We start from the raw sequence: 23,126 nt of genomic DNA on the forward strand, positions 1-23,126 counted from the left end.
TATTTATCTTTACGTGCGATGACATAGTCCCCTACTTTTATTTTGAAATCAAATTATCAGGAAGTGGCGCTTGACATTCGGCATGCGCATATTACCGAGGAAGAAAAGCTGCGGAGTTCAACAACCGACGGCTTAAAACTGTAAACATTAAGAGCCTGGCTGACTAATGTCTGTGGTTGGGATGGAACTCTAAGGTAAAACCCGTTTCGTACACTCTTGCTTTTTTCCTACGTAGTTGTCATTGCTTATGGTATCGGTATATACCGCTCACTACTGATTTAATTAATGTTAGCACTACAGTTTATAATATTCAATCCGTGGCTTGTGGGCTGATGCTAAAACAGCATCTCTGACGACCAGAAATAGTCTAAACGCTTTGGATTATTCTTGAATGTCGTTTATAGTTTAAATTTGTTGTCTCTGCTTGTATTAGGTTGTTTTAACGTTTGTATTGTGAAGGGAATTCCTATCTCAGTGCTAGCTGTAGCACTAGCTTTCCCACATATCCTCGGGAAGTTAAGTAGCGTTAAGAAGCTAGTCCCGATTTTCAGTTTTTTGGAACGCATTTAGCCTCGGAAGACGTTACTTCTCCTTTTATCTCCTCTTTGGCTAAGTCACATACTAACACAACTCTTACCACAGCACTGGAAATCATAAATCGCCAACCAGTCTGGTAACTGCTAATGCAGCTATCAGCCAACAATTAGCGTGTCTTAGCTAAGCTATATGTCGAAGAGCTAAAAATAAATAACTCATAGAGAGCTGCCTTGTGTTAATGTAGACCGATGGAGTAATATTGGGGATATTTTTGAAATAAAGCTTACGTTAAAATGAGCCTTCTAAGCCCGCTACTGTCTGGATGAACCCACACAGCGCTTTCCATTTTGGGGTCTTGTTTTCTGACTTCTCTCTGATTAGGTTAATTTAATCTAGTGCAGCAGCAGCAGCTGGCTGAAACACTTGACACCTCAGTGTAACCATATGACAAAAACGAGAAGGAAGAAAGAATGTGTGTGTGAAGGAGGGACTCCAGGTTTTGAATGAGTGACATCAACTGGAAGTAAGGCCAGTTGTTGTTGTTTTGTTGTTGTGTGGGGGTTTTTATTTTAGAGGTTTACTTTTAGACAAAAGGTGCAACCGTTAAACAATGTAATGAATTAGCTTACTTTTATAGTTAACTGTTATTTACATACATAAAAAAAATCTTGATATTTAACTTCAGCTGTTCAGCTCATTTCTGTCCACTGATCTTCACTAATTACAGTAGGCTTAAGCATTTACTGCTGTCTCTTTCCATCTCGCTGCAATGGTAGCAGTGTGTTTGAAGTTTGAAACAGTGAGAGCTACTTGTAGTATGTTTGGAGATAGATAGCAGTCTGTTAACTCAACAGTTGGTGGAAGCCAGCTTAGCATTCTGTGCCACTCGTGAGACAGAGAGCTGCTGGCAGTGCTGAGATATTTATTTTTATTTACACTATTGATATTTTATTTTTAGAATCAAGTGTGTGATTTTTATGAAATGGATAAGCAGAAGAAAATGAATGAATGAATGCTTGGATGGATTCATTCATATAGGGAAATTTAGAATGGTCATTGATGGTTGACCAGTTAGAACATAATTTTAATGTTAAAATCACTGAGGATAAGAATTTGATCATAATTTGGAGTAAAGTATGATAACTTCTTGGGTAAAACATTGTTTGGCCTAGGTGGACTGTAAAATATTGAAATCATTCCAGGGTCTTCAGAGTTTTCTGGTAAAGCCAAGATGTTCGAATGAAGTTATACTACGCAGTAAAATGGGAATGCATTAAATTAAAAAGAAAAATGACAGCAATCCCCACCAGCCAGGGTTGGTGTAGGTGTGCCTCAGGTAAGAGGAAAAGAGGACTATGATTGCCTATAGAGAGCCATGCTTTAGTGAGTATCAAAAAAGTTATTGGATGTGGAAAAAAACTTAAATTAAGACTGGCAGCAGAGGGGTGATACTGGTTGATATGATGATAAAAGTGTTTGATAGGAAATAATTGATGGAATGGAAGAAGGCTATAAGAATTTGTTATAGTGGAGTGAGATGTGAAGGAAGCGGAAAGACACTGTGAGTCACCAGTTCCTGAACATTTACAGAGAGAAGGCTGCACACACATAGTGTCAGCAAAACGCATACAAAGGTGGTAGTTTTATTGCAGGATCATAATTTGATAGCAGTAGATTGTTTGGTCTCAGTCTTGCTGACAGAAGTGGTCAATTTGGTAGGTAGGATTGTGGTGTGGAGTAAATCACAGGAAAAAATGATTATTCTGCTGTCACAAGAGGTTGTAATTTTTTCCCATCAGCAGGCAGGAATCACAAATCAGATATAAAAAAATACTAGTTTTTATCTTATATTTGTGGGGGTCAGACTAACTGCAGGAAATGCTGATTTGTGTTGTTTTTCTTCACAGGTTAACTTGAAAGTATAGGACCAAACATTGTTCTTCAGTGCATGGATGCAAAGCCAATGCGCAGGTAAGTGTGGTAGTTTTCTGGGAAGAATGGCAAAAGTATGTGGCTGTTAATTCCAGATTCTTTGGTTACTGTTTACCAATTTTCTTTTTAACGGCAGTATTATATCAGATGTGGTAGTCACGGAAATCCTCAATCAAATTCCTTCAGTGTGAGCGTTAAAGATCCTCTATGGCTCATTGACACCTTGTTATGTCACCACATAAGCTTAAAAGGCAGAAAAATCCCTTCTTTACGGGATCAAAGGGGCTGGTTCAATAGAAGTTCTACCCAGAACTCTCTATAGCACTTGGTGGTACTGACCTTAGCTCTGCTGCTTTGTTGGGCTTTTAAATTTAGGTTTGATGGCCCACTGGAGAAGATAGGTGGTGTCACGATGCAGAGCAGGAGTCTGTGAAACAAGACTGGCTAAAAATAAACTTTTCACAGTAAGGGGAAACACCAGAGCCACTATGCAAAATGAAAAACTGTGTTCATGGAGTCTGTTGTGCATGTTACAGGTGAAACGGGATGGACATTAGGTTATTTTTTTTCTCTTTTGGGTGGGGGAAGAATGATCAACATTAGCATTTTTGTATAATGTAACATAATAGTTTATAAGGGCTGAGGTCCCATCCAGATTATAAACATGAGCTGTTTCATGCATGTGTTGCAGCCATGAACTCGTGCAGTCCAAGCAGAAACCACACAGAATACTGGAAATGTGACTGAGGTGAACTCTTTTCTCTGTTCTGTCTGAGGAAAGAAAATATCCTGACTCGATTTTCCGGAAGTTTAATTGTAAAGGCAGTTTTAGTGTCATTAATGTGAAATGAAACAGCGTAATTCTACATTTGTCATATAAAACTAAAATAGCTGTGTGTAATTGGGTAGGTAGGACCTAATTTAAGACGTTAACACTAAGACAGTATCTAATTATTGTTTTATGCTTTATAGTTAAAAGTTGCCTGTGTTGTGCAACCAGCAGCTTTAAAGGATACTCGTTAGGTCAATTTTCAGGTCCATAATTGTAATCTTTGGCTACTGGAGTAGTTTTGTATGAGTCATTGTTCAAAATGATGCTTATTTATCTTATACTACCTTGGTGTGGCCCCTCAGTTCATATTCTGTCTGAAATGAGCTATTTTAGCCCTCTAAAGACCACCCACATTTTAAGAGACTTTGATCTGATTGGCTGCCACTTATAAACATAAGGTTTGAACATCAGATCGGTGGGGTGTCGCCAGAGCCAAAGCTAATCGTGTAGGAATGGCGCCTACTCTGACATCATCCAATTACAGGAGTATGAAAAAATTTCCCGAATGTCTCTGATAAGAGTCTGGAGCAGTTTAAATTTAAATCAAAATCTCTATAGGTGCAGCATTTATGTCTCCTCATTTACCCCACTACTTTGACTCCAGTCTTTAAAACGTCACACCTACTTAAGCTTTTTAATTTTGTACTTTTCCTACTGTTACTGTTAGGGCAATTCAAATGACATAATGAAAGGTCAGAATGTTTTGAGTGAAAGCATTAGAGGCTCAGTGTATCATGACCTTTTCTCCTCAGGCCAACAGTTCCTGTGAATGCTGGCTAGATGAAGTTCCTTTTTTAAAAATATCACAGCAGTTTTGTCTTGTTGCTGAGTTGCCCTGGATTACATTGCATTTTATTTTCACATTATTATGTGAAAATATGTCACTCAAAGGATATTTATTTGCTGATTTTTTTTAAATTTTTTTTTTGACTAAGATTTGAAACTTTACATTATGAATTAAATACAATCCACAAAACGTCTTTAACAAAGGTCATGTATGTGCAATGATGTCATTTCTCCCATCTGTAATGGTAAGGACACAAAGTGAAGAGGATGCGTTCAGGTGTTAGGAATTCTTGACCAGTACTGGGAACATGAGCTGAAGTAAATCCCAAACCCAAAGTCATCCTGGGATTTAAAAAGATGCAGGGGTACACCAAGTCAACCGACCGGTGTGGATAAGTTTACACTGGCTGAGGCACATGCAGGGTACTGACCTTGCTATATTAGGTTCAGCTGATGGCCATAGACTGACACTGTATTCAGTTCAATTCAATTTTATTTATATACCATGAAATCACAACAACAGTCGCCTCAAGGCGTTTTATATTGTAAGGTAAAGAGCCTACAATAACACAGAGAAAACCCCAACAACCAGACAACCCCCTATGAGCGAGCATTTGACAACAGTGGGAAGAGAAAAACGCCCTTATAACAGGAAGAAACCTCTGTCAGAACTGCTGCGGCTACGATCTAGCCACTTTTTACCGGTATTTTATTGATAATCCTGTACAGAAGCTCAGAGACACACAGACACAAAGGGGGAGGAGTTTCGTTTGTGCAAATAACTTTGCAAAAAAAAACCCAAAACCACTCAACAAAGTCTTGGCTTCATGTTTTGACCTATTCTCCTCCTTTTCATCGTGAGCAAAGCCACCCATGGCGCCTTAAGCCTATTGCAGCATAACTAAAGAAGGATTTAAGGTCACCTAATTCAAGCCTAACTGTAATCTTTATCAAAAAGTAAAGTTTTAATCTTGATCCTAAAAGTAGGTGTCCGTATCCCGAATCCAAACTAGGAGCTAGGCCCACAGAAGAGGGGCCTGAAAGCTGAAGGCTCTGCATCACATTCTACTTTTAAATATCCTAGGAACCACAAGTAAGCCTGCAGTTTGAGAGTGAAGTGCTTTTCTTTTTTTTGGAGGGGGGGTGATATGGTGATATGAGGTCCTTGTACATGCAGTGCTGCCGTCTTCTGTTTCAGTCCGTTATTACACTCTTAAATCCTACTACTTATTCCTGCGTCTTTCGGGATCTTGCAAAGCTTTAAACGACAAGTCGACTATTAAATCAGTCGTCGACAATTTTAATAGTTGACGTATTCGTGACTAATCGTGACAGCCCTAGCATGTACTCGGAACACTTTTCTTGTAAAGTAATGCACTATATAACTTAATTACTCCCACGAGAAAGTACTTTGTTACTTATGTGTTTCTCTGCAAAATGTCCTGAAACACCTTGTCTCGCACTTGTCATTTACAAGTATAAACCTATAAGCTACAGTCTCACACACCAACACATCCTAATGAGAACACACATGATCTTTTCCGTAGTATTTAGATATTAATACAATGCAAAGATGAAAATGAGCACAAAGAGACTTTAGAGTGATCACCACAGTGATTGTACTTTAGAAACATGAGTGGTAGAAATGGAGGGCGCAGCCTGACTGCTCATCACTTTTGTTACCTGTTAAAGTTCGTGGTCCGACTGCCTGGCTGGGGTCAGCATTCTCTCAGCATTACCATCACTGTGGGTTCTTGGCTAGCTTATTCTAATTGAAATTAATTTAATGTAACTAAGAGTATATTGATATGTGCTAATGTCAGGGCCACCAGCGCACGTCAGGACGCCACTGGAATGGACATCACCAGCCGCTGTACTCTGGGGGACCCCAACAAGCTCCCTGAAGGGGTCCCCCAGCCTGCACGCATGCCCTACGTCTCAGACAAACACCCGAGGCAGACCCTGGAGGTGATCAACCTGCTGAGAAAACACCGGGAGCTCTGTGACGTGGTGCTGGTGGTGGGTGCCAAGAAGATCTACGCGCACCGTGTGATCCTCTCTGCCTGCAGCCCCTATTTCAGGTATGAGGAGACACTGTGTGATCCCACATCAGGCTAGTTTATTTACAGCTAAATTCCTGGACTCCAGTGATTGCTGTGACACAAAAAATAATGTCATCTTTCTTTTTCCCGTTCTTCTTCAGGGCCATGTTTACTGGAGAGCTGGCAGAGAGCAGGCAGACGGAAGTGGTTATTCGTGACATTGATGAGAGAGCCATGGAGCTGCTGATTGACTTTGCTTATACATCACAGGTAGGGATGGTAGCATGCTGTTAGAATTAACCGCAGGTGCACATTAAGTTTAAAAAAAAAAAAAAAAAAAAAAAAAAAAAAAAGACAAACTGATGAAACTGCATATTGAATGTAAAAAAACCTGTCCAAACAAGTCTATGGCAAAGTTTTCCAAAAGTACGAATCAGGAGAGCAAAACCTTTGCAGGCGGCTTTGTTTCCTGCAGAGTACAGTAAGGTCTATGATTAAAATGAAAAACATGTTTCTTGGCTATAACCTTGACTATAGCAGAACTTTCTCAAAAGATGTGAGGAGACTGACATGGAGCCACAGTTTGAATGCATAAAAACGGAGGAGCTGTGGAGACCACATATTGTGATCAATCAGTTGCTAAAGCTAAAAAACTCAGTGTATCTGATGTCCTGATCTGCACCCTTTCAGGTGACTGTAGAGGAGGGGAATGTCCAGACGCTGCTCCCTGCAGCCTGCCTCCTCCAGCTTGCTGAGATCCAGGAGGCGTGCTGCGAGTTCCTTAAGAGGCAGCTGGATCCATCTAACTGCCTGGGCATCAGGGCCTTTGCTGACACACACTCCTGCCGCGAGCTGCTCCGCATTGCAGATAAGTTCACCCAGCACAATTTTCAGGAGGTAAGAACCCACATACAACTGTTCACGGTCGTTTATAATCGCTGTATAGTGCTACGTGTTACAATGATTCTACATGTTGCTTTAGATTGAATGTGCAAAATTTACATTTAGTATACATACGTTAGTATACATTTAGGATATAGAGATTTCTTTCTGTCGTGCCAAATGCGTCTGTTATAAAAATGGTTTACATTTGTAAATGATCTAAAAGTGCCATATCATGGTGTTGTTGGTATAGTAAGGCCATACATTTACGTTCTGTGGTGCGCACAACAAGAAGACAAATGCAGGTAAAGACGACAGTTGGAGCTACTTCAAAGCTTCAGACTTTAAACCAACAAATCACAGTACATAAAATAGAAATCTGTTCCTGCTAAAGGTGAAAGCATCACTTTCTCCACTTCAGGCAAAAACACACTGTCAAGTACAAACGGGCTGTGAAGGTGCAGATACTAACAGCTGGTGATGTGCAACCCAGATGTAACTGCATCAAAAACTATTTTTTCAGATATCAGTGACTTAGTTAACTGGTTTAATAATATATGCTCTTCAATTCAGCATCATGTCGCACTGTTAAAAGTCAGATTCACCAAAGAAGAGAATGAAGAAAGGCTGAACAGAGACGGAAAAAGACTGCTCTCCATATTCCAAGTCTCTCTCAAATAATCTCTTCAACAGATATTTTGAATATAGTGTCACACTTGTGCACTTGACCCTGCCTGTCAGTCGGTCCCTTTCATCTGGCTGGATTCCAGCCAGCGTCGTCCCTCTACTAAAAAACAAACCTCCTTAGAGCCCACTGATTTAAATACTTATAGGCCAATTTCCAATCTGTTTCTTTTCAAAATCCTTAGGAAAGTTGTTGGTCGTCAACTCATTCGGATTTTAGAGTAAATAATATTTTCTATAAATTCCAATCAGGTTACAGACACAGCACTGAAACAGCGTTATTGAAAATTATTAATGATGTCCTTATGCACTCGGATAAAGGTGAGCAATCCATTTATGTCCTGCTTGACTTATCTGCAGCCTTTGATACTGTTGATAATGCTACTTATTAGCATACTATGAAGCTGGGTTGGGATCACCGGTTCTTCTCCTTAATAGTTTTTTTTTTTTTTTTTTTTTCATACTTATCAAACAGATATTTTAGAATTCATATTAATCAATGTATGCTCTAATCTGCACCGCTCGTTTGTGGAGTGCCTAGGCTTCAAGCCTTACACCAATTCTGTTTATTTATTTATTTTTATATGTTACCCCTGGGTCACCTAGTTAATGGTTTTAATGGGATCTCTTACCACTGCTTTGCAGGATGAAACACAGTTATATTTTTCTGTCAAGCCCAACAACCTCAACAGCCTCTCCTGCCTCAAGGAACATTTCTCTGCCGTTACTAATTGGATGTATTCTAATTTCCTCTCTGTTTTGGTAAAACTGAGGTTCTAGTTTTTCTTTTAAGCGAATGCTGAAAACTCATTTTTATAGTTTGGCATTTCCGTAATTCCTTCCCCTTCATTTGTTTGAAACCACACATGCATGTATGATGGAATGAATGTCAAGAAAAGAAGATTACAGGGAGTGCAGAATTATTAGGCAAATGAGTATTTTGTCCACATCATCCTCTTCATACATGTTGTCTTACTCCAAGCTGTATAGGCTGGAAAGCCTACTACCAATTAAGCATATTAGGTGATGTGCATCTCTGTAATGAGAAGGGGTGTGGTCTAATGACATCAACACCCTATATCAGGTGTGCATAATTATTAGGCAACGTCCTTTCCTTTGGCAAAATGGGTCAAAAGAAGGACTTGACAGGCTCAGAAAAGTCAAAAATAGTGAGATATCTTGCAGAGGGATGCAGCAGTCTCAAAATTGCAAAGCTTCTGAAGCGTGATCATCGAACAATCAAGCGTTTCATTCAAAATAGTCAACAGGGTCGCAAGAAGCGTGTGGAAAAACCAAGGCGCAAAATAACTGCCCATGAACTGAGAAAAGTCAAGCATGCAGCTGCCAAGATGCCACTTGCCACCAGTTTGGCCATATTTCAGAGCTGCAACATCACTGGAGTGCCCAAAAGCACAAGGTGTGCAATACTCAGAGACATGGCCAAGGTAAGAAAGGCTGAAAGACGACCACCACTGAACAAGACACACAAGCTGAAACGTCAAGACTGGGCCAAGAAATATCTCAAGACTGGTTTTTCTAAGGTTTTATGGACTGATGAAATGAGAGTGAGTCTTGATGGGCCAGATGGATGGGGCCCGTGGCTGGATTGGTAAAGGGCAGAGAGCTCCAGTCCGACTCAGACGCCAGCAAGGTGGAGTACTGGTTTGGGCTGGTATCATCAAAGATGAGCTTGTGGGGCCTTTTCGGGTTGAGGATGGAGTCAAGCTCAACTCCCAGTCCTACTGCCAGTTTCTGGAAGACACCTTCTTCAAGCAGTGGTACAGGAAGAAGTCTGCATCCTTCAAGAAAAACATGATTTTCATGCAGGACAATGCTCCATCACACGCGTCCAAGTACTCCACAGTGTGGCTGGCAAGAAAGGGTATAAAAGAAGAAAAACTAATGACATGGCCTCCTTGTTCACCTGATCTGAACCCCATTGAGAACCTGTGGTCCATCATCAAATGTAAGATTTACAAGGAGGGAAAACAGTACACCTCTCTGAACAGTGTCTGGGAGGCTGTGGTTGCTGCTGCACGCAATGTTGATGTTGAACAGATCAAAACACTGACAGGATCCATGGATGGCAGGCTTTTGAGTGTCCTTGCAAAGAAAGGTGGCTATATTGGTCGCTGATTTGTTTTTGTTTTGTTTTTGAATGTCAGAAATGTATATTTGTGAATGTGGAGATGTTATATTGGTTTCACTGGTAAAAATAAATAATTGAAATGGGTATATATTTGTTTTTTGTTAAGTTGCCTAATAATTATGCACAGTAATAGTCACCTGCACACACAGATATCCCCCTAAAATAGCTAAAACTAAAAACAAACTAAAAACTACTTCCAAAAACATTCAGCTTTGATATTAATGAGTTTTTGGGTTCATTGAGAACATGGTTGTTGTTCAATAATAAAATAATTCCTCAAAAATACAACTTGCCTAATAATTCTGCACTTCCTGTAAAGAAGATTATCACAAGATAACCTTCATATGAGACATGGTTGCTATAAAATTTGATAGATAGATAAATAAATAAATAATTGCCAGATCAGTCATGTGGTTGGAACAGAGTTATAGCCATCTCAAGTTAGTTTAACAAATACAGTGTAGGGAAGTGGCTAGCGGAAGCACATGTGCTACTGTTTTGGATACTGAAGCTATACATACCAGTGCGTAAGGAGTGTGAGCAGATAAAAGATGAAACTAGAAAACAGAAACTGAAGCGCCAGTGGAATTAGCCCAAGGCTTCAAAGACAAGGAAATACTGAAAAAGATGGTGAAGATATTTTGGCTGTTTAAAGGGCCAACATATCACAGGGCACAAGAGCCTTCAGGCAACCGGTGTTGTGATTTGGTGCTATATAAATAAAATTGAATTTGAAAGTCTGAAAAAGAAGCTGAATAGCATGCACTGCAAACTGTCAATACCATGTTTCCACAAAGGCAACGAACACCACAAATATACCCGCACGGTGCAAAGCATGCATGATGCAAGACCTTACCGTCCTTTGAAAATCGTGGCTTTAAACAGCTGTCATTTAACCTAATTACCAAATCCCTGATCATAAACCTTTCTCTCAGAAGGTACACAAAGTATTGTCCCTTCTAGAGACATATTTGAACAGCTGTGTCATCATCCTTTACTTGATCCAGCTGTCTTGGCTAATTATAGACCAATCTTTTCCCCGTCCTTTTATTTAAAAAAAAAAAAAAAAAAAATCTTTATCAGTTATCTGTTTTACAGCTATTCTTTCATCTGCAGAGGAATTTCAGTCGGGTTTCAGATCTCATCACAGTACTAGTGAGGGTTACAGATGATCTTACTCTTATTCTCTGTGCTGCTAGACCGCAGTGCAGTATTCAGTACTGTTGACCACAATGTTTTACTACAGTGGTTTGAATCTTATCTTAATAAATAGGGAGTCTTGTTCACACACAAAAGGGTTCTGTGCTAGGGCCATTTCTATACGCAATATTATTGTAAGTTATAGCTTGCATTTTCATTGCTATGCAACGATACCCATCTTTATCTATCCATGAAACTAGAATACACAAACTAATTAAACTGTAGGATGTCTTAAAGATAAAGAACGACCTTTAATTTCCTGCTAGATTCAGACACTGAGGTTATTGTACTCTTTCCCATTTAAAAAAAAAAAAAAAAAAAAAAAAATCTTCCGAACGTGGTGTCTAACCATATACTTACTCTAGGTGGCATTACCTTAGTCCACAGTAACACTTTGAGAAAGTGTTACAGCAGTGCTGTAGGTCTCCTTTAAGACTTCTCTCTTAAAGTGAATTTTCTGTTTTCAGTACTGTAAGCCATTATGTTAAAAATTGCACTTTGCTACCTCAAGGCCCAGATTCCTTCCAGTCCATGTTCACGCAATGATTTCAAAGTTGTGCCAACACATTTTACAGAGCAACGGCAATGCAGGCATCAACAGGGCAATGATCTTAAGTGGAGAAAGTCAGGATGCTAGCCCAACTAAAATATTGTGAAATGAACTGATGAGAGCTATTCAGTCACCTCACCTCAGTTATTTTTAATGTCATCAGCTAAAAGCCAATTTGTCTTTGGAAAACAAAGAACAGAGAGAAGAAAAGACAGAGCGAGATTATTCCCCGTGACAGGTTTTGCTTTTGTTAGTGTAGAAATGAGATTTCACATCATGCTTTTGTGAGAAAGGTGAATTGCTTTAAAAAGTGTGAATACAATTTATTTGACGTTGATGGTAATGAAAATTGATTTGCTGACTGATGTGCTGAGACCTTTAATAAACAGTGCTCTCTTTGACTGTCTGTTGCACTTCATTTTTGTAGGTAATGGAAAGTGAGGAGTTCATGCTCCTGCCTGCCAACCAGCTCATTGACATAATCTCCAGTGATGAGTTGAACGTGCGGAGTGAGGAGCAGGTTTTCAATGCCGTGATGGCCTGGGTGAAATACAGCATCCAGGAGCGAAGACCTCAGCTACCCCAGGTTTGTCGCTAGAAGCCTGCAGTACATTCAACATCTCCTTTGGTTTAATTCTCTTAGTCCATTTTTCCTTGTTAGTTTAGTTTGAGTGTTTTTCTGATAGTTTGTGAACTACATTTTTAGTTAGTTGTTCTAGTCTGACTAATGTTTCAAGCTTGACTTTTTTAATTGTATTTGCTCTGCAGGTCCTACAGCATGTCCGCCTGCCACTCCTCAGCCCCAAGTTCCTCGTGGGCACAGTGGGTTCAGATCCACTCATCAAGAGTGACGAGGAGTGCAGGTGAGTGCTGTTTGTAAGGGGAGTAGTGGTAAAAATCCTGCTTGTGCACATATAATCGAGGAAATTGATGCTATTGTGGTTAATATGAAACTGTTTACTTTGGGGTTAATGTTACAGAGACTTGGTGGATGAGGCCAAGAATTACCTGCTGCTACCACAGGAGAGACCGCTAATGCAGGGTCCCAGAACCCGACCCAGGAAACCCATCCGATGTGGAGAGGTCCTTTTTGCAGGTCAGTATCTTAGGCACAGAAATTAAAACCATGATTTCCTAATATTGCATTTTATTTGTTTTTAATTTAAGTCCTTACCAGTCGACTGTTGGTATTTTGTAGGAAAAGCCTGATTTTTATTTTTTACTTTTTCTTCTTTCTTTCTTTCTCTTGCAGTTGGAGGTTGGTGCAGCGGTGACGCTATTTCCAGTGTGGAGCGCTATGATCCGCAGACTAATGAGTGGCGGATGGTAGCTTCAATGAGTAAGCGGCGATGTGGAGTTGGTGTAAGTGTCCTGGATGATCTATTGTATGCAGTGGGAGGTCACGATGGCTCGTCATATCTCAACTCTGTGGAGAGGTCAGCGGCAGTCCCTGAGGCTTTCACTGTAGATATTCACAGCTTTCCAACAGTCTGTTTGTGTGTGTGTCTTATTCTACTATTTACATGATTACCTCCACTTTAGATACGATCCTAAAACCAACCAGTGGAGCAGCGATGTGGCCCCCACCAGTACTTGTCGCACCAGTGTTGGCGTCGCTGTACTTGGAGGATATCTGTATGCAGTGGGAGGGCAGGATGGAGTTTCCTGTCTCAACATAGTTGAAAGGTAGCAGATTTCCTGTACTATACTATTTGGGTTTCCAGTTCCATTGGTGGCTACTAGATAAAAGTTAGTTTAATGCAAAAATGATTCTTTGGAATTAAATGGCCAACCTGGCTGTGTTCAGGTATGATCCCAAGGAGAACAAATGGACTCGTGTCGCATCCATGAGCACCAGGCGACTGGGTGTAGCTGTGGCTGTACTGGGAGGATTTCTATATGCTGTAGGAGGATCTGATGGGACATCTCCATTAAACACAGGTGTGCACTGAATCATGTGTAAGCATGGACTGTATAAAAAAGATGGAGAAATACTAAGTCATCTGCTAACCTTAGCAAGATTTGGTTATCAGGTACCTGCTAATTGGTGCCAAGTAATAGACTAATCTCAAATAGTGGCATTTCACTCACCAAATGAGAGCATAGATTGTCTATACCAAACAGCAAGCAGATGCAGCCCCATATGGCAGCACAAAAATGATCGCTGTAATGTTTAAAAGGGGGGAAATCCATAGGAGTGTAAACAACTTCTTTGTTATTATGCACTTTATTTTAACATTTTAACAGTCCTTGATGGACAAATGTTTGGAAAAGGCTCAAATGGCCACTTCGGGAACTGCAGTTTTTGGCACTTCAGAATTGCCTTCAGTTTTCTCCCTGGAGGTTGTTCAAGTCTTTATGTCTGAAGTATTGCTGCCAGAACAGCTCGCAGAGCAGGCGAGCCACATTTAGATAAAGACTGCCGCAGGGGCCTGGGTTCTAGTCTGGCTCTGGACATTTCCTGTGTGTCATTCACTGCTCTCTGTTCCCGTCCTCTATAGTGTCAAAAAGGCCTAAAAATAAATATTTTAAATGTCAAAAATACACAGAAACTAAAACAAATGACAAACATGCCTCAGTTTGGATGGGTGTCAAATGTCTTAAATCTTTCTTTCTTTTTTTTTTTTTCTTTTTCTTTAGTTGAATCGCTATAACAATTTCCAGTGCACAGTGTCACATTTTGACTACTATAATTACTAAACATAACTAGACAGATTTTAGTTGAAAAGCTGAGGATTTAAAAAAATGCAACATTTTTAAAATACTTAGATTAAAAGAATTTGTTGAATTATATTTGTGTGTAAAAACTGATACTTTATCTGACAAAATGCTGTAACTTATGTCTAAAAGCAGTGTAATAAAAACTGAAACTTTTTCAGTTAAGTTTGACCAACGGGGAGCAGTTTAGGGTTGCAATTTGGGGCTTGAATACAATTACAGAGGCTTGATGATGATGATGATCTTTAATGACCAATAGCTAAGGAGTTACGCTTACTCTTATTGGTTAAAGTTAATGGTAAAGCAAACCAAACTGTATGTAAGTGGTGTTTCTTGTTTCCCATTGATAACCACATTTGAACGATGTTCTTAGTTGAACCAATGATTGAAATCTGTCTACATATTTATGCCATTTTCTCCTGTTATTTAATGACCTCATTCTTTCCTCTTCAGTGGAGCGCTACAACCCTCAAGAGAACCGCTGGCACACAGTGTCCCCCATGGGAACCAGAAGAAAGCACCTTGGCTGTGCGGTCTATCAGGACATGATTTACTCTGTGGGAGGTAGAGACGACACCACAGAGCTAAGCAGCGCAGAGCGATACAACCCCAGGACCAATCAATGGTCTCCTGTAGTGGCAATGACGTCCAGACGGAGTGGGGTGAGTGTGTGTTGGAGAGTGATGATGGATGTTTATGTATTTTAATGCACACCTTAAATGATACCATATGTTGTATGAGGCATTGGAGTAACTATGTGTGTCTGTAGGTGGGCTTAGCAGTGGTTAATGGTCAACTGATGGCAGTTGGAGGCTTTGATGGCACGACGTATCTGAAAACTATAGAAGTCTATGACCCTGACGCCAACACGTGGAGGTAAATGGTATTCTAGTAGGATCAGTTCTTTAGTTACTATACATCAAGTACAGCTGTCAAACACTTAGCTATGTGATGTGCGTCTACATGTGTTAAATAAATTCATAGCTGTGACACTGAACACAAATGCTAATCTTAACTCTGGTTGCAGCCACACAGACTCCTGCAGGGAACTTCAAGCTGCATGACGCAGTGAACAGCTGTGATTAGTACATGCAGACATGTGGACAGGGGCTGAGTTTTAGGGAGTGCTTGAGTGGCTTTTTCTTTGTGTTTTCAATGGCAGAGCAAGAATTTTAAATATTGCTCAAATGTGATTATATAATTGTGGGAAGCAAAAATGGTGATGGAGATTACACTTGGATTAATTGTGCAGCCCTGTGTTTGCATTGTTGGCATTCTTTGACTTGTCTCCTCTTTCTAGGTTGTACGGAGGAATGAACTACCGCCGGTTAGGTGGAGGAGTGGGCGTCATTAAAATGACTCACTGTGAATCCCATATTTGGTAATGCCACCACTGCCCCTCTCCTTCCACACACACTTCTCATCAGCTGGCGCTTCTTCTGGCTGACTCTTGTGCCTCCAAAAGAAACATTGTGAACCAGGTGGACATGTGAGAACCATGAGGAGGACGGGGAGATGAGACGACAATAGAAGGACAAACTTTTGAACTTTACTTCACCCCCAACCCTCAAATCAAAGTCATTAACTGACTGACCACGGTCGCCATGAAGTGCACTGAGAGCGGAAGTCTACCAAGTACCATTAAGCTTCTAGTTCAGAGAGGACGAACCTTTTCAAAGTTATTTTCCAAGCGTTGTGGTCTGGATTTAAACCGGTGCTTACCTTTGGTCAAGAAAGCTGCTGGCAGTGAGTGTCCTCTGAAGAAGTTTAACAGCAGCCGAAAGCCTTGCTCATCTTCCTTTTGCTTTATATGGCAGCCCCCCCTAAACTGCTGCTGCTGACCACCCACCGCCTTCAGTAAGTTTAAAGAACAGACACCCAGTGGGCAAACATACTTTCTCTTCATTGTGAGATTTCCTGGTGATACAACATTGCATACTGACTGTAAGAGCTCAAACTCCCTCATTCCGTTTGGCATAGGCTTTGAACCGTACAGCTTTCCTCTGGGCCTCATGTGTAGCATTAATCAGTAACAGTCAGGCAGCTTCCTTCTGAAGGCATCTGCATGTTTACTATGGACACACAGAGGAAAACCATATTTTTGGTACTGTAGCTGTTTTTGTTGATTGAGGTCTTTAAAGATTTTATTTGTTTTATTTAGAAGAATGTAATTCACCCCAAGTGGACCGAGACATCAAAAATCAACCTCGAATGTTACTTCAGCACTTCAAATGATTAGATTTGTGCCATGAAAGGAACTTCTTCTGTTTTTCCCAAAAAGGCTCTCCATCTTGGACTGTATTTTCTGGTTAGAGTCGAGACGAGCTTGTGACAGTTGTCCAGAGTAGAACAAGAACTCGTGCTGTCCAAGATGGTATATTTGGATGAGCTTGTTTTTTGGAAGTTGCCTGGCATCAAAGACTAGAACAGCTGCACAGCTATGGACCAAACTACTGGGTCACCTACCATAATACCCGTAGGAGCTGCTCAGCCATAGAGACCTATGCTATGATCTCCTGGCGCACAATTTTTGTGCCGAGTGTTGGTAACACACCATGTACCTCAGCACCTGGTGACCTCACTCTGTAGCTTGATGTGGTCTAACACTCTGAGGCTGCAGTTCCTAAATGCTTCCAGTTTGGAATAAGACGACTTGCAGTTGATTGTGGAATATCTGGGAGGGAAGAAACATTAAACTGGCTTATTGCAGTGTCATGCTTAAATTCAATAAGCTCTTTAGGAAATGTTTGTGAAGTCAGACTGCATGGCTAGATGCTTGATTTTTACAACTGCAGCACTAGAACTGGAAACGGCTGAATTCAACGTTTAAAAAGTGTGGCCCAATACTTTTGTCCATGCAGTCTATTTGACCAGGAAGTAGGAAAACCAGAAATAGGAATAGCCAAGGCTAGCTGATTAGCAATGGTTGAACATTCGAAATATGAGTAAAGATGTTGCGTACTAGAAATTCAATCACAGATGGCACAGGCAGCCGTTAATGTCTACATGGGGAAAAAAATTACTTGGGAACACTCGATGATGCTTCATCACACTGCCGGCACCAAGAGTCTTTTGCCAAGAATTCCATCTTGTTTGAATTTATTTAAGGTTTAAGAACATGCATACAATTTCAGGAAGTTTCCTTGATTTTGTTCAATGTGCAGTGTAGAAAGAAAGAATTGAAGAGCATTTTAAATTGCACACACAGAATGATGTTGGAGCGCTCTCTGATGCACAGCAAACAGGGTTGCTTGACTGTACTGGACACTGAGCCCACTGATCAAATGTGGACACAGCTGATTGGCGTGTCTGCGTGTCATTACAGTAAAGCTCACAGAGAAATCTGTTCTTTTTAGCCATAGCCAGTGCAATTTAAAAAAAAATAAAATAAAATTAGTTCATTTTAAAAAGAAATCATCATCATATTGAAATATTACAAACATTGGATAGCTTACAGATGGACCTGTTTGTAAGCCATCCAACTGATTCTCTGTGTGACAGCTTTACCACAACTTATGCTGCACCTCGCAGACTCGCATAATGATGTTGTAATTAATTCAAAATCAGAAAGGACTCTGCTTCTGTAGCCATACTGTCCCTAATCACAGAAATCAGGCGTCTCTCATGGAAGTGGAGGAGAAAAAAAAAAAATTGGAGTTCTGTTACCTTCTTTGCAGTCTCTGTTTCAAAACTTCAGAGTTGTGTGAATAGCCTTTTTAAAAATGCAGTAAAACAGGATGGACCACATGAATAGAACTGTTAACTATAAAGTAATTGCTACGTGCGTAGTAGTGTGACAATATATATTTGTTTACAGAGCCATAGGTCCATTTTTGTTCTGCTTTCAGTTCCCACATCCTTGCTTTTGTTCTGTCATCATACAGTGTAACAGCACCGCCTGCTGGTGGACGCTCATAATGCAGCACTTATACAGAAAAGGGTGATACAGATGCGGAGTGGTACATGGTTGTACAACTGATCTCTCACAGAGTTTAAATAGATGGTGAAATTTAGTTTTGAATGAATCTTCTCCGAATTTATTGCACTGTGATTGGTAATGTATTTTAGATTTTATCTTTTCTTTTGTTTCTTAATTATATTTTATAAAGGTGTTTCCAGACATTGGGATGGAAAAAAAGAATCACAGGTCAGCTGGGGAATCATACATTTCAGGCATCGCTGCCTTGATGCTGTGCAGAAGCAGTTTTCTTTTCCCACATGCAACACTACATGTGTCACATGCAGCTCATTACAGCAGCTCTGCACTTTAAACTATGGAATCTGAAACATCCTTTTTTCCTTCTTTTCTTTCTTTTTTTCTTTTTATTATTTTTTTATTATAAACTAAAATGTCATAAGCGAGCGAGTCACAACCTGAATGTTGGTGTTTTTGTTTTGTTTTTTTGTTTGTTTTTTTTTTTAAATTTATTTACATTTTTTTGGGTAGTTTTTGGATTATGTTCTCTGCTAACACAGGGGAGGATTTCAAGAGGCAGAACTGCTGTCTGTTTGTGTAGTTACTCTTTGCAGAGCTCCACTTTAAAAAAAAAAAAAAAAGAATGTTTATGCTTCAGAAATGCTCACTTGAAAAGATGAATCGTTGACCATTTCATTATTTTTTATTTTTTTATTTATTTTTTTTTTGGATGTTGAAGAATTGTGACACATACGCAGTTGCTGAACAACAACTGTTTGCCTGCTTCTTGAAGACTCTTCCAAAAACATTTTGCTATTTTCAACTGCCACAGAATTACAAGGAAATGCCACTCAGTTTAAGAGTCCATGCATCTTATTACTTTGGTTGTCATAATTTTGTTGTAAGAAGCATGTTTTATTATTTAAACCACCCAATTTTTCAGCTGTGTGACAGCATGCTTGTTCTAATGAGTGTTAAGTCCTTGATTTATAAACAACTATGATTTTTTTTTTTTTTTTTTTCAACCTTTTAACGAAGCAGTTATTGATGGAATTATAAGTACACAAGGCAGACCAAACCTCATTTTTGGAAAAGATTTTAGACCAAAGCAAGAGAAATATGGTTCCCAGACTGAGTGGTATTTCTGTCATATGTTCTACTAATGATGCATTGTATTATAATTGTCAGCCAGCCTTCAGTCGATAGCCTTTTGAGAAGCCTCACCCAAAACGTGGTTGTAATTGCAGATGTTTGTTTTTGTGTATCAGCGAGCTGTCTTAGCTCACCATGTTCACTATGACAACGATTAAACTTTTTCCCGGAAGGGTTTCTCTCTCTCTTTTTCTTTTCCTTTTTTTTTTTTTTCTCTGTTAAAAGTGATATAAGTCTAAGTTTAAGTAAGTTTAATTACCCCTCAGCCTCCTTTAGCAATAATGATACTTCAATGTAGCCTGTTTGCAGCTCTGGAGGCCAGGATCACTGAACTGGAGACTCTGCTTTGCACCCTCAAAATAGCCAGGTCCCTGTAGCCTATGGAGCCGAAGGTAGCGTAGGCCCCCCTATATAGCTGTCCCCCTGCAGACTGTCCTGAGCAGCTGGGGAAACCGGATGGCTGGGTGACAGTGAGGAGGAAATGTAGTTTAAACAGAAGCCTGGTACACCAACCAGTTCATGTGTCTAATTCTGTCTCCCCACTCAGCGACACCCCCCGGCAATCAAACTAATTGGCAATTCTATTCTGAGACATGCAAAGCTACGCCACCAAACACGGGTAGTTGTCTTCCAGGGGCCAGAGCAGGCGACATTAGGGAGAATTTAAAACTGTTGGTTAAGCATTTCTAGAAACCTGTCCAAATGTATGATCAACTTATCTCTAATAATAGGCTATGTACCAGAGGCCTTCAAGCTAGCAGTAGTTAAACCGTTACTTAAAAAGCATCTCTAGACCCAGCAGTCTTAGCTAATTTTAGGCCATTTTAGGTCCTGACAGGGACTAGAAAGAGAGAGCAGATTTCTCCTGTTTTGGCTTCCCTTCATTGGCTTCCTGTTAAATCCAGAATTCAAAATCCTGCTCCTCACATACAAGGTCTTAAATAATCAGGCCCCATCTTATCTTAATGACCTTGTAGTACCATATCACCCTATTAGAGCACTTCGCTCTCGCTCTGCAGGCCTACTTCTTGTTGCTAGAGTATTTAAAAGTAGAATGGGAGGCAGAGCCTTCAGTTTTCAGGCCCCTCTTCTGTGGAACCAGCTTCCAGTTTGGATTCGGGAGACAGACACTATCTCTACTTTTAAGATTGGGCTTCAAACTTTCCTTTTTGCTAAAGCATATAGTTAGGGCTGGACCAGGTGACCCTGAATCCTCCCTTAGTTATGCTGCAATAGGTGTAGGCTGCCGGAGATTCCCATGATGCATTGCGTTTTTCCTTTCCAGTCACCTTTCTCACTCACTATGTGTTAATAGTCTCTGCATTGAATCATACTTGTTATTAACCTCTGTCTCTCTTCCACAGCATGTCTTTATCCTGTCTTCCTTCTCTCTCCCCAACTGGTCACAGCAGATGGCCCCGCCCCTCCCTGAGCCTGGTTCTGTTGGAGTTTTTTTTCCTGTTAAAAGGGCGTTCATTGGTGTTCATATGATTGTTGGGGTTTTCTCTAATGCATTATTGTAGGGTCATACTCTACAAACTTATAAATAACAAGATGGTTTTTTTAAAACAATTCAGGCTTAAGGGACTTCCACATTGACTTCTCTTTTCAGACCTAGAAGCTGCGTCCATCTTTTATATCATCTATAATTTAGCCTTTTGCAGGGCACTTATTGAAATACATGGAAAATCAAAATCTCAATCTTAGTGTTATTGGAGCATATTAGAGGACTTTTGTGTGACACATTTTTCAAAACATTTTCAGATTTATAGTGCAAGTTGAGGTCAATGAAGAGATTTGAGTTAATTCACTGAACTGAGCACAAGCATACACCCTTATACAGGGTTGTGCATTTCTATGGCGTGATACTTAATGGACTGGTTTCCATAAAAGAGCCAAGCAGACAACTTCAAAAAAAGAGTACATTTTTAGTCACTATCTGGCAAAATTTGAAGGAAAACTTTAAGAGTGAAATGTAGATCTGAAAACAAGCTATATTAACACAGAAGAAGTAAAAAAAAATAGCATAACTACTGGTGATACCCTTTTTTCTTATACCTAATTCATTCAAATCAAAATTGAATACATTACAGATATTGAATTACTAATTGTACTGGTTACACAAGACAACTGGTGCATGTCTAGAATTGGACTTACCATCACTTTCATTAGTTTTTTTTTTTTCAATCAACTTACCACTGTTAGGTTTTTTTTAAGTTATAACCAGAAGCTTAGGATTAGGTATAAAGAAATTTTGGAAGAACACAGAAGTTTGACATGCTCCAGGCCATTACTGATTGGTCAGGTGCTATCCATGTGGTTTCAAAAACAAGACTGGTTTCCCATTAAATTACAGCTCCATATGGTTGCTAATGTCCAAGGTTTCACAGTTGAACCCTGGTCTCTGCTCCGCATCCCTTGCAGTTTAGTTTTGGTGATTCTGATTCTCTTTATTGTTGAGAAGATAAGAGGTAACCACTGAGGATCAAGAACTGGTTAAGGATCAGCAGCCTGCTCTTTGTCTCCCAACTACTGAAAGGATTTTTTTTAATGACAGAAGAGAAGTAAAATGATGTTTAGTCGCAGCAGCACAACAGACGATCGTGTTTCTTTTAACTTTCTTGTTGTTGTAAGAGAAAAGATCAGAGAAGAATTTGCTTTTGTTGTCACAGAAATTGCTCATATAATGATCTTTTTTATTTCTCTGTTTTTATCCAGGGGTGTGGCTAAAGGTAGTCTGGTGTGGCACTGGCCCCACTGGAGTTCCCATCAAAGCTGTGGTGTCATGTCAATCGGTGTAAATTATGGGTGGAAGAGGGGGATTACACATCCTGTTTTTCTTGGGAAAACAAACAGTCTGAGTGGAGTCTGAATCTTCATAGCAAGTGATCTTAACTGTCATGTCACATCTTGTGCCACCTCAAAATTCACTCAGAATGCAGAGGTTTTTTGCCAACACTAACTCAGAACTCACTGCGTCTCCATCTACTTCACTAAAAGCTGAATATTCACTGTATGGTACTGTAGCATGGGTTGTATTCAGTGGTTGAGAGGAGGCAGCAGTCAAAAACCCACGGCCACACTGGTACTGGCTATTCCACAGTGATTGTTCTTTAATAAACACACTCTGCACAAACCTTACAAGGCCCGATTGAACGGCTGCCGTTTTATCATACGAGGCGAGCAGTGTTCATACAACATGTAACGCTACATTGAGTTAGGGAAGTAAAGATATGAGGACCATCTCAGTCCATGTGTCCATATGCAGGCACGTTTCTTCCATACACACCAGAGGGCAGTGGCGCATGCTTGTGACATCACTAAACATTAACTTAGGTTGTCTTAAAGAGACACCACTCAATTGCGACTGTTACAGTACGCTGAAGAACACTGTCCACGGCAGAGGCACAGGTACGAGGAGACGTCTGCTGAGAGATCTAAAACAAGCAGCTGTGATGGAATCTGTCAGTGCTTGCTCAAGAAGATAGTCTTAATAGGGGGATATGCCAGAAATCAGCCCATCTGCACAAAAATTTAATAAAACTTCATATAATATGCACTGAATGCATTTGAAAAATTGTACTTCAAGTGCCTTACAGTGAGTTGGTTTACTCCCTTTCATTCTTTTGCCCATTAATTTGCAAAATTATACTTAAAAATCATGAAACATGTTTACTGAGGTACCCACACTGTGTTTTGTTAGGGCTATTTTTCTGAATTTTGTATTTTAAAAAATGAATTTTTAA

The 23,126-nt window shown here is 40.0% G+C and overlaps 1 protein-coding gene across 3 annotated transcripts; it reads left to right on the forward strand.

Annotated features, from left to right (window-relative positions):
* Nucleotides 1–75: 75 nt before the first annotated feature.
* On the forward strand, nt 76–22,853 carry klhl20 (kelch-like family member 20). Of its 3 annotated transcripts, XR_001342065.4 has the most exons (15): nt 76–194; nt 2,445–2,508; nt 5,911–6,168; nt 6,291–6,399; nt 6,820–7,026; nt 12,022–12,180; nt 12,363–12,457; nt 12,575–12,690; nt 12,847–13,030; nt 13,137–13,280; nt 13,402–13,535; nt 14,766–14,974; nt 15,082–15,188; nt 15,613–16,169; nt 22,099–22,853. XR_001342065.4 is itself a non-coding variant. In XM_004565070.4 (14 exons), exons 2-14 carry the CDS (start codon nt 2,486–2,488, stop codon nt 15,695–15,697), a joined length of 1,830 nt encoding a protein of 609 aa, XP_004565127.1. In that variant the 5' UTR covers nt 76–194; nt 2,445–2,485; the 3' UTR covers nt 15,698–19,552. The 3 variants fall into 3 exon arrangements, 2 of the variants coding, with proteins under 2 accessions (XP_004565127.1, XP_076732544.1); XM_004565070.4 differs by lacking the exon at nt 22,099–22,853 and having other exon boundaries at nt 15,613–19,552; XM_076876429.1 differs by lacking the exons at nt 76–194; nt 22,099–22,853 and adding an exon at nt 654–1,060 and having other exon boundaries at nt 15,613–19,552.
* The last annotated feature ends 273 nt before the right edge of the window (nt 22,854–23,126 follow it).

This window comes from Maylandia zebra, linkage group LG18 (genome assembly GCF_041146795.1).
Source record: "Maylandia zebra isolate NMK-2024a linkage group LG18, Mzebra_GT3a, whole genome shotgun sequence".
NCBI lineage: Eukaryota > Metazoa > Chordata > Actinopteri > Cichliformes > Cichlidae > Maylandia > Maylandia zebra.

Bases quoted from the DNA above. Each gene is read 5' to 3' on its own strand.
- klhl20 (XM_004565070.4), top strand. From the start codon at position 2,486: ATGGATGCAAAGCCAATGCGCAG. The intron at 7,027-12,021 runs GTAAGAACCCAC...TCATTTTTGTAG, and splicing joins CCCAGCACAATTTTCAGGAG to GTAATGGAAAGTGAGGAGTT. The intron at 13,031-13,136 runs GTCAGCGGCAGT...CCTCCACTTTAG, and splicing joins TATCTCAACTCTGTGGAGAG to ATACGATCCTAAAACCAACC.